The sequence below is a fragment of the Ixodes scapularis genome, unplaced genomic scaffold (genome assembly GCF_016920785.2).
Source record: "Ixodes scapularis isolate PalLabHiFi unplaced genomic scaffold, ASM1692078v2 PGA_scaffold11__112_contigs__length_91849675, whole genome shotgun sequence".
In the NCBI taxonomy this organism is placed as follows: domain Eukaryota; kingdom Metazoa; phylum Arthropoda; class Arachnida; order Ixodida; family Ixodidae; genus Ixodes; species Ixodes scapularis.
In genome coordinates this window covers 75,042,856-75,054,153 of record NW_024609837.1, presented here as the reverse complement: position 1 = coordinate 75,054,153, position 11,298 = coordinate 75,042,856, and the positions used below count along the sequence as shown (strand labels likewise).

The window sequence follows — 11,298 nt, the reverse complement described above, 5'->3', positions numbered from 1 at the left end:
TTCATTTATCTGCGCTGGCATATGGCTCTACCAAGCACTTGCGTGTTTAAAAATCTGGAGTCGCTATAGGACGACATTCACTAGTGTCAGTGGTCGAAAAATCTACATGGAACTTATTTTTTGCTTATCTTATTATCAGGTTGCTCTTAGCTCGCTGCAGACCAAGTAGATGTCCTGCAATTGATATGATCACAGCTGTTTTTGCCAGTGCATGGAGGGAATTCATGTGGTCAATATCTATCTCTAGTCTAAAATAAGTTAATGCCAACTGTGGCTCCACACATTTTGTATAGCACTGTGCACAGGTAAACTTACATTGATTAGAAACTAAGTTTGGCTGCAACATACAGTGGGTATGTAAAATGCTTCTACTAGGAGCCGCACTGGCTCCACTGTCTTGCTGCACACTTTTAATAAAGCAGTTCATAAACAAACAGACTTCATATATAACTAGGGGAGGTTTCGCTTATAGTTATGCATTAATAGGTGACATATTTTCTGAAATGATGCTTACATTGGGAAAAAGTTTCTAATGAGGGGTAGACAAAACCCAGTTTGTGAGCCCATGCTCCAGGCATTTGTTGAGTAAGCTTAATACCTTCTTCATACTTTTATGAGTAAGGAATGCCACAAAGGAGGTGCCATATCTTATTTTGTAGGTATGGACCCAGGACCAAGTGGCATTGCTGAACGACGCAAGTGCCCATCCTGCCAGGCTGGCTGGAGATGGCCGGGCTGACTCGCCCGGTTTCAGTGCAAAGTTTGGCACTTACTCGCTGCTGGACCTGGACTCGGGGAAGATCATTCATTTCGAACTGGTGCAGGTACGTAGATTTCATCTCGCTTATTTTTGCTCTTCTGTTGCACATGACAGTGTAACAGATGCATCTTAACTGCGGGTTTCTGGTAAAACACTGAAGTAAACCTTTACGTCTTTATGGTAGTACTTTGGGTTAGACACACCACCACAGCTTATCTAATGAACCAGGTGCATCAGCGGGGAAATAAGGTGAACACACAGGCAGGAGTCTGAAGTATTGTCGGAGACTACTGATAAAACAAACAGTCTTGCACTTATATGCATCATTGCACGAAAACATATCCATTATTTATAGCGACAGTAAATGCATTTCTTTTTAGAGCTAAAGGAAGCTGAAAGCCACCCTTTAAAACTGACTCCACTTCTGCTAGGCTTTTCCTGATTAAAGAACACATCTATGGCCATGTTCAGGGATATGATATTTAGTGCCAAGTTTCTTTGCATTCTTTTTTGTCTACTGAAATGCAGTGCATACGATGTAATTCTATTGACAGTCCAATGAAGTTGGTGGGAGCGGCCGGATGGAGCTGGCAGGCCTCAAAAAGGCCTTGATCTTCTTGGACTCCCATGGCGTGACGGTGAAGCTCCTCGTCACGGACCGCCACGTGAAAGCAAAGGCATTTATGAGGAAAGAGATGCCTCACATCGTCCATGAGTTTGACGTCTGGCACGTGGGAAAAGGTGATATTTCATTTTTTATTGCTTATATGCACCTGTACTGAAATGTGGCACATATTACCGATATCTAAGCTTCACGACTTTTGCTTTTCTTTTTCTAAAATAATTTTCGGTCTCTTTTAAACAGCGGTTAGGATGACTTCATTTTTCACTTTTGGCAGTAACTGATCTTGCAGACTTCATGAGCAATGGTTAGCGCCTGGAAACTATCTGGGACTGCACTGCATTAGTGTCAGGGGGAGTACACGTATTTCCAAAGAGGGGGCCAGCATATCAGATGTCTAAGACCCCCCCTTTTTTTTTTCACCGCCCTAAAATTTACACAATTAAATTAAAGAAGAGGGGGAGGACATTTGGACCCCCCATTGAATCCGCCACTGATTAGCGTACTTCATGGCATCGTCACTATCAACTTTTCTAGAAGCATACACAAATCAAGGATGGCTTTTGTATTGGGAGAACGTATCTGCAGTGCAAGATAACAAGCTTTAGATATAAAGTTTATTTAGTGATCATAATAAAGCACACTTCAGGTGGCTCACTCTTTCCATTTTCAGGGGTGAAGAAAGAGCTTCTTGCCGCTTTAAAGACTGCAATCTATGCTGAGCTGGCGCTGTGGAGGAGGCCTGTGGAGAACCACCTGTATTGGGTGGCAGCCTCAAGTGAGGGGGACCCTAGGATGATCGTCCCCAAATGGTTGTCCATCCTGAACCATGTACGGGACATCCACGTACACAGTAATCCTCTGTACCCAGTGTGTGCTCATGGAGAGCTGGAGCCTAGGGAGTGGCTTGATGATGGTGCGTATACATCATTTAAATATGATCCCGGCTAAAAATTCCCGTGAAATCCAATTGGAATTCCAACTGGTTTTAACTAAAACCAATTGGTTTTAGTGGGTTCCAACTGGAAGCACACTGGCCAATGGGTCTCACAAATTGGAATTTTTTTTCCAGTTGGAACCTGAAGGGGTTCCAAATGCTTCTCGTTGGTTCCCATTGGCAGTGACCAATTGGTTGTTCAAAAACCCAATTGGTACCTATGGGAAAATTGAAATTGGAACTTAATGGGAATTTTCGACTGGAATATGACTACGTGCGCCACCGGAGACTTTGTGACACTGATTGAATGTTTTATCCCACACTATTGGATTTCCTAGACTCACCAACGTTCGAGAAGCTTGCTGCAATCATCACCAAAAGGCACCTTCTAGCAGACCTGACACAGCTCTCAACCCGCTTCCAAACTTACTCGCTGGAGGCATTCCATAGGCTGCTTATTCACTACTGTCCGAAGTCCTGCCAGTACTCAAACAAGGGGATGAAAGCAAGGTAACTTGCAACAATTGTTGTCTCTTGGCCAAAACAAGAGGAATTTCTTAGAGTGCCCATCTCATACAGTAACGAAAGAGGGAAGTAAATATGTCCTATGGTACACTCGTCACCTAAAAAAGCATGTTCTGCGCATAAGTCATTTCCTGAGCAAAATAGTTCTTGCAAGAATCCACTATCAAAGAAAACAATTCTTTCTGCCTTTGAAATGTGTGAATTTTGATAAAGTAACAAACAATGACTGAATTCACACCATGAAGGCAAAAGTAGTATGTTTGCAGAAAGCCAGTCCTTGTTTATTATGGTTTTAATGTTGTAAAGAGTGCATGAAATTAAGAGTGAGTCTGTTTCACTGCTCTTGTGTCCACGCATGGCCACTCGCAGAGTGGAGCGAGTTCGTTTCAGCTGGCACTCCACGACGGCTGTACTGTACTACGAGTTTGTTTCGGCGCCGGTACTTTATGCAAGCATGTGCTCACTGTCACTGTATTGAAAGAATCTAGCGTGTGGCCAGAATGCAACCCTGTCATGCATGACTTCGGCGAGGAACGAGAGCAGACGGCAAGGAATCGTCTGCTACATGGTGTCATTTGCACCTAGCTAACCGAAAAAAAGTGGACTTTCTCTGATAATTGCGTTCCACAGGCGATAGATTTAAACATGAGCTTGATTTATGAGTGTCTGCTATTTTATGAAGAAAGCAATCGACAACTCATGCTTCATTCCCAAGTCTTTGATACATTTTGTTATCTATTGGTGGGTAAAGAAAAGCTTTGAACAAACATCAGCAGCTGCGAGATCTCTCTCACCATGCATGTGCGGGTGAAATGTTGGACATTTTTCAACAACGCTTGCCAAGCAGAAACCTGTGATGTACATGTCCAGTCAGCAGCCAGAGAAAGCTGAACATCGGGAATTTTCCCGAGGCTTGGGTAAAATCACCATGTTTAACAGTGACCTACACCAGCTATCGTCATATTTTGTTTGAGAAAGCTCTCGTTCTCACTGCCCTCACTAAGGTAGTCTTATCCAGCTGTATATGACGATTGAAATCAAAGTTGCTGCGTGATGTATTGCGGGAGATTCCAATGAAAGCTCAGAGGTTGTGGCTCATACATCTCCACGACAGTACAGTTTAAAGAAATTGCAAATATAAACTACACATTGCAGCGACTGCATTACCGTGTTCCCACCTATCATGGCGAACAGCAGGACTCTAGTTTCATTTCAAGTCTGTACTCTAGCTTATGGTGCCTTCAACATGTTTCCAACTGTTGTGTGTACTGTGTCCAATAGGTGGTCCCTCGATTTCCACCTGGTGATGTCGCAGAAGTGTTATGCTATCACCTGCCACTGCAGCGGTGGTGGGTGGGGCAGACTCCTGTTCTGGTGCTAGTCACTCTCCGGCTTGACAGTTCATGGAAGCTACGGCGGTCAGCAGTTGCAATGCTGTGATGCCCGACGTTCTTAGATAATAATAATAAGAATATAATAATAATAATCATATATTTATTTTCAATAAAAATATGATGAGGGAGACTGAAGAAAAAAACTGCTTGACCAGTCCTCGGCCCCTCTTCCTAGAATGGCGGCAGCTGGCAGTTAACAAGCTTTACGAAAGAGTGGGGTTCAAAATAAGTTCTTCTCTGTTGCGTGTACACAAGCAGGTATGAGCACATAGCATTCCTAGCGCCACCAGCGTTACTGCCTATGGTGTGTACTGGCAACAAAAAGAGATTGTTTTCGAACAACTCTTTTTGCGTCGACTCTTGTGCAAACATCATGTTTACCGTAAAAACCATAAGCTGATAGTGTAGCTGGTGCCGCCGAGCGCATGCACTACGAAAAGGTGCCCAGTGTTGTAGGAAGCTTGTCAACGAACTTTGATCTAGTAACATTGGTGACGGCAGCAACACCATTTTTATCGAACTTCTACGACCAACCACCAGGATCACAAAATCTGACAGGACGACACTCCTGCTTTTGTGGTGTCATCTATTGCCACTTCGATACCACTTTTGATGCATAAGCAGAATGGGACACTAAACACACCAGTCGGGGACGTGTTACAGGCACTACACTCTTACTACGGGATAGATAGCGACAGCTTCAATCTACACTCGGTGCCCTCGAAAAGTTAGTAAGGACCAGCTCTCTGCGCAGCACTCTGCAAGTGCGATGCATTCTGGGAGAGGAATCGCACGGTGCTAGTGCGTGTGGAACAAGCTCACTACAAGTTTACTAAAATGTGACTTACTATTATAAGGCTACCATTTATACATTTTATTTCTAACCTTTCAATAGCTGCTTCAACTTCAAACTTTCATTGACACTCGTCTTGATTTTTATTTAGTTCAAACTGCTCGTTTATTTCAGGACCATGCTGGCAGTGCTTCATTTCAACGAGAACGGGAACAGAGCACAGGCAGTCACAAAAGAGGGCGTGGAGCGCTTTAGGGTGAAGCACCCGAAGGCAAATGAAGGAGAACCAGTAGCAGTACCGGAGAAGGAGGGGCCTACCTATGGTGTGTACCAGGAGCCTTTATATTGAACTGTGTGCATGCACAAATCAACCTATATTATTTATTGCTGCACTTGCCGGCAGCTTTTGTACAGAGGCAACCACGCAGTGTGCCATCTCTCAATCTGCCTGTGACTCAAGTCGCTAACAGCGAGGTCGGCAAAGAGGAGCTTCAGCTGTCCTGCTTGCAGTGCGAGCCTTCTAGACCGTGTTCCAAAATTTACTCAATCTTACTCCAGGGTAAGGGTTTTGTATTTTGGCGTCCCAAAACCTACCCGCGCCCAGCGCTTTTCAATCTGTGTTGTCACGTGACACGACCCGCCAGAGTAACTCGGATCCATTTGGGTAAGATTTCGAATACCGCCCTAGTTTCGGTAACACTTCGGCATCTTGTACATCCATGCACAGCCAAAGCATTGCAGAAGAAAGCAAGTGCACACTGGAGGCTGGTTATTCAAAAGAGATGGCCTGTTGTTCTCACCTTGTCAGGCACTATGAAATGATAATTCATTTTTAAGACACACTGAAAGGTTTTATTTTTTCAGAATCAGGGAAAGTGGATAGACATGGCTGTAGTGTTGTTGGTAGAAAGACTATTGGTAGTGGGGCAGTTTGTTGCATAAGGCACTTCATTTTAGGGAAATTCATTGCAGTGGCAGTTCGTCACACTACTGAAAGAGTTTTGTTTTTCCGTGCAATTTCTCTAGCGCAGAGCATATTGCCCGCACATTAAAAATCACGGGCAAGGCACTATTGACACATGTTTTGGTGTTTCTTTTTATAGCTGGTCGAATCGCTGTTACTTAAACGACGCTGTCTGATCTCCTGGAACTCCAACACAATCTGAAAACGAGTCGTCCCAGTAACTAATAGGAAGACAGATTTCTTTAGAAATGGTCATTTACCTTATAAAAACACCCACTCGTACTGAAATGTTTCGGGCACACTCCTCGAGGATCTGTGCTGTCAGTTCCGTCACAGCATCAAAGAATTGCTTGAAGGTGCTTGCGACGTGTTTCTTGCTTTCTCGGCTACCTTGTCGAGACACTTGCGGCTTAGCTTAATTTCATTTCGGCCAGTGCCTGCTCTTTCTTGAGCGACTACAGAAACATCCAGATAATCGGTGACGCACAACCGACATTTCTCTGCAAATTATATCGACACAAACTTGCATATTTGCCGCTGTATTCCGATTCATTATTAAAACAACTCATACTCAGATTTTGTTGGAGTCCTGGGAAGTCAGACAATGTTTATTGCGAAAGTAACAGCGATTCGACCAGTTATTCTAGAGTCTCCAAAACATTTGTGTCAAGAGTGCCTCACCCAAGGTTTTTAGGTTGGGAGCAATATTCTCGGCTCTATAAAAATAGGACGGCAAGAGATAGCCTGGACGAGCTGTCGCCACCACGAATAGGCCTAAGACGAACTGCCCTGCTACTATTTGACGCGCTACGGATCGTCTTTCGAGAAACTGCCCGTGGCCCCATACACACATTGATTGTCATGTCCACAGAAGGGGGCTTCATAGAAGCAAGAAAAACTTGTACCAATTTGATTGTTTAGAACCATATAGATTGCCATGTTCCTAAAAAAAGGACTCAATTGAAGCAAGTAGAAAAAAGATATCGATTCTGTTAAAACGTTCACAAAAGTATTGGCAGGAGTGACTGTCAACACTGCTCTATGGGGCTGCTCAATTGCCACCAAATTTCGCTTAGGGTTTTAGTTTTCTCAAAGTTCACTTTTCTTTCAATATGGGAGCGTTTTTTCCCCTCACAGACTCAATGTCTTTCTGTATCTTTTTTTTTGTGTTGGAAACAAAAATTTGAATTTACTGAGGCCTATGCTGAAGCACTCTGAACACAGGCATGGGACATCTCAGCATCCAGCGAACATGTGGACGACCCTGATATGTACTTGAAAAACATTTCTACCGATGAAAGAAGTAAATGAGATGAGGGTTTAATTCTCGGAAAGAAATAAGCAGGCAGGCAGGCAGTTCAAAGCGAGCGTGGTTCCGGGTGAGGGCAAGATAAAGCTGTAGGTTATGATTCCTCTGAGTGAAGCATCGGTTTTTCTTATAGAAGGACAGCTTCGATTGGAGGTTTTTCTGTACTGACGGATTGTGATAAAACTGACTTCGATTACTTTTCGGGGTTTATCGGTTTAGGTCAAAAGCACAAAACCACATTATGTTGCACTAAATTATTTCTTCCAGGCTACATAGCAAGGCTCCTTGAGGCAGTCCAGGAGGGGATGCAGAACAAGGCACTCCGTGCCTGTGTTGCCATGACTGCTGACGACCCACCGCCGCTCAGCAACTCTGCAAGGAAGGTTTCAAAGGTGGAACTGGTCCAAAAGCACAAGACAAGGTTTAACAGATAAGGTTTGTTTCATACACTGTGAACAAGGTGCAGGATTGTGAAGCTTGTCTCTTTTATCCCTTCAGTACCCACCTCGGACAAACAGTGGAAGATTTTTGCCGGTGCGGCTGCGGTGTCTGGGTTCCACAAGATGGGGGACTCCCTCCTACAGGCCCACATTCCTCTGCGACCTCTCCTGCCTCCTGATGGCGTGCTCCAAGTCTCATCATGTGCACCCAGCTAACTTCAGGACCTTCAATAGTACCTGTCCAGCTGTGACTGTGTCAATGAGAAAGGCACAACCTTTGCATCTTGCTCATTCTCCTCTTTTAAAAGTTTTGTTATCTCGCCATTTTATGTTTAGCACCGATTGTTCCCTTAGCATTTCAAATCGGATCAGTTTATGTCGCCACACCATCACAGACGTGACGAGTGAGCGAGGGAAATAATCTACAAGGTTGCAGCCTGATGGGTCCCTACTCCCGGCCTGAAACAAAGGGCAAAGCAGTAGTGACACACATATACATAGCTAGCACTAATGTCACTTGACCAAACGTAATGGGGGAAAGGGCAGCTTCCGCTGTGTTCACAAGATGCTTTTGGCCACCAGAAGGAGGGTCGGACTTGGGAGAAGGGGTTCTGTGGGATCACAGTTTCCGCTGTGTTAACGAGGTGCCTGTGGCTACCAGAAAGAGGGGCGTACAGACGTCACGTGCAAGTCATGTATAGAAAACACAAATGAATGAACTTATTTCAGATTCAGCAGAAAATATTTTGCACTTGAATGCATGCTCAAGGTAATTAAATTTATAAAACAGGATGATGAAAAAACATTTTTACACATTATGTAGAATTGTATGAGCATCTTAACATTTCGAGAAAATACGGCGTTCAAGAATGACGGTATTTTGTGACTCAACCTTTCTGTGAGCCCAACATGTGGTGATTCACACTTGGTGTATAAGTGTTGTCTATTGTTCTCTCACATAGCTTATTATTGGTGCTTTAGAAAAAAAACTGCATACCTCATACTTTTAGTAAGAATGCCTGAAGCCAGTGCAGGTACCGTCGTCAGACGGGTACTTGCATCTTATCCTGTGGAGCACACAGCTGGGGAGTATCCGTCGGTTCCCTTTTCCCAGGCGTTTCCATGTAAGGAATGCAAACTGTCTGTATGCTGTGTATCACATCTGGCTGAAGAGTGAGGAAAAGAAAGTATTAGAAACAATTTTGTTTTGAAGAATTTTTATATTTACCTTTTTATTGGGTAGGACGGCCTGAACCCGTCGTGCTTTCTACTTGCCAGAGCTATTCGAAGAACTGCTTCATTCAGGCAAGCATGTTTGAAATTAGGCGTCTTTGTTGTGCAGCGCTTGCTTCTTTGTTTTGCTATTATGGCTGCTACCTCCTGGCAGCACATGGAGTCTTCCTCTCCTTCCAACGGGACACATTCCCCACATGAGCACCTGTTGAAATATTGAGAAATAAAGAGCATATGGTATACTCTTGTCAACTAGTTCTTTTTTTTTTTTTTACGAGGCTATTTTTTTGTGTTAGGAGTCTGTAGAGGCGTGTCGGCCAGAATTCTTGAAGGGCGTATGCCTAAAAAAAGCGACGAATTTCACTCGGCGACGTTCACCCTGCGCGCGGCGACAAAACAGCTGTTGTCACCGCGCGCAAAGCGAACGTACTAACGGGCGAAGTACATTTTTTTTTTCCGCAAATCGCTCCCAAGAACTATTCTAGAACTGCATTTGTACATTTCACTCAGTTTGCCGATGAAGTATTAAATTCGAAAGGATCCGTGGAAGGCCGCTAACGACGACGAAACCCATGGCGGTGCTCGGAGAGCCGAAAATCTTCGAAAGAAACTGGCCGAATTGACTGCAGCGTGCACTACAACCTTTGGACTCGGATGTGCGCGGGAACCACAGTTACCGCACCAAACATGGGTGGCTTTGATACGCGAGTGCTCTTGCAACGGGCGAAAATAAAACGAGGGAACTGCATCCGCTTTTTTTTTTCCTGCCACATTGGAACAATTGGACAAGACGACAGACTTTTAAAATGCCAGTGTGGTGGAAGGATCTAAAGTGCCTCAATGTCCTGATGCCACATGTTGTGGTACCCAATGCTGACAGCACACGCTTACAAGAGAAATAACAATAGCCGGCAGCAAAATGCCACCACTGTCAGTGCCAACAGCTCGTGCAGGAAGACGAGATTTGACGCGCTCCAGGACAATAAAGAAACAAAAGTAGCGGGAACGATGTGGCCAGATGTCATCACTCTAAACGAAGTGCACAATAGAACCCAGAATACGTACCAGTCTGTGTGCCCAGCACGTGCGGAGCCGGATATCTCGGTCTGTTGTGAAGACAGCGGCCCCGCTGGCTCCGCGCTGCTTGTCGTGTCCGCGCGCGAGCCCTTCCTTTGCTTTGCTAAGGGCTCAAAGGCGTACGGGGTCACGCAGAGGGTCCTCGGAACACGAGGTTCTTCTTCAGTACCCACTGATGTCCTCAAGTCTCCCTCCATGCTCGAAAATTTGTGTTGAATGGTGAGCCGCCAGGGTAGCTCGCCAAGCGACAGCAAAGTAGAATCGCGCCTGGTCCTTTTATGACGTCACGGCTCCACCAGCCAATGACGTTCCGCGGCAGCGAGCGGCTGCATGTTTTTCGATTTTTTTCCCATTTAGCGTTGTTTTGAGGACAAATGATGGTGATATTTAGATTCCCCAGGAAAAACTACGCCGGGAAGAAGCATTAACTCATTTTTTTTTTTTAAAAGCGTTCCAGCTTCCCTTTAATGAGTGGTTCTGGAGGGGTATCAGTGACCGAGTGGGCTAGCGCACACCAGCTTCGAGCACGTGGAGCGAAAGCTCGCGCTGCGGAACCCAGGGATCCTGGGTTCGATCAGGGGCCCGCTTCGATCTGGACGAGCATCGTACCGGCGTGCGGTCGTGTATCGCTGCTGAGTGATGCACGTTAAAGACCCCAGGCTAGCGGATGCAATGCACTGGCTAAATTTATCATCTACAGCGAGTGACTCGTCGCAGCTTTAAAATGGCTGACCAACTACACGCTTTATACATATCGCACAACCCCAATTATTAATTGAGTGGTTGCAGCCCGTCTCTTTACTGATATTTATTTCGAATTTTATAAGCACCTTTTCAAGCGTATTTATAAGCCCAATGAGAAATTGTTTTTTGGGGGGTTGGGTGGGTGGGAGAGGGGTCGTTTAATTTTGCACTTTTTAATACCACTTTCTTAGACATTGACTACGCCAACAAAACCAAGCAATGTAAGAAAAACACGTTCTCTTATATATTTTAGACAAAATGTTTATGGGTAAATAAACAGTAAACATGTACCGCCTCATGTATTCGTTATAACACAAGAAAACTATATTACGATACGGTGTGCATGTTTATACAAAATTAATTAGCATTTATGCCCAGAGACTATCTCCACTACCCTTGTTATTTTGTTATTTTGCCAAGTAGTCTGCAAAACAAGTTCGTCAGACCACTTTCCAAGACTATACATATATTTTTGTTCAACAATTACTCTAAAATTCACT

The 11,298-nt window shown here is 44.5% G+C and overlaps 1 protein-coding gene across 1 annotated transcript; it reads left to right on the top strand.

The window, feature by feature from the left end:
• The first annotated feature begins 747 nt into the window (after window positions 1-747).
• LOC115321065 lies at window positions 748-7,738 on the top strand. Its single transcript, XM_040209454.1, has 6 exons — window positions 748-824; window positions 1,315-1,501; window positions 2,056-2,298; window positions 2,658-2,829; window positions 5,206-5,354; window positions 7,572-7,738. The coding sequence occupies exons 2-6, from the start codon at window positions 1,342-1,344 to the stop codon at window positions 7,736-7,738; spliced, it is 891 nt and encodes a 296-aa protein (XP_040065388.1). The 5' UTR covers window positions 748-824; window positions 1,315-1,341.
• The last annotated feature ends 3,560 nt before the right edge of the window (window positions 7,739-11,298 follow it).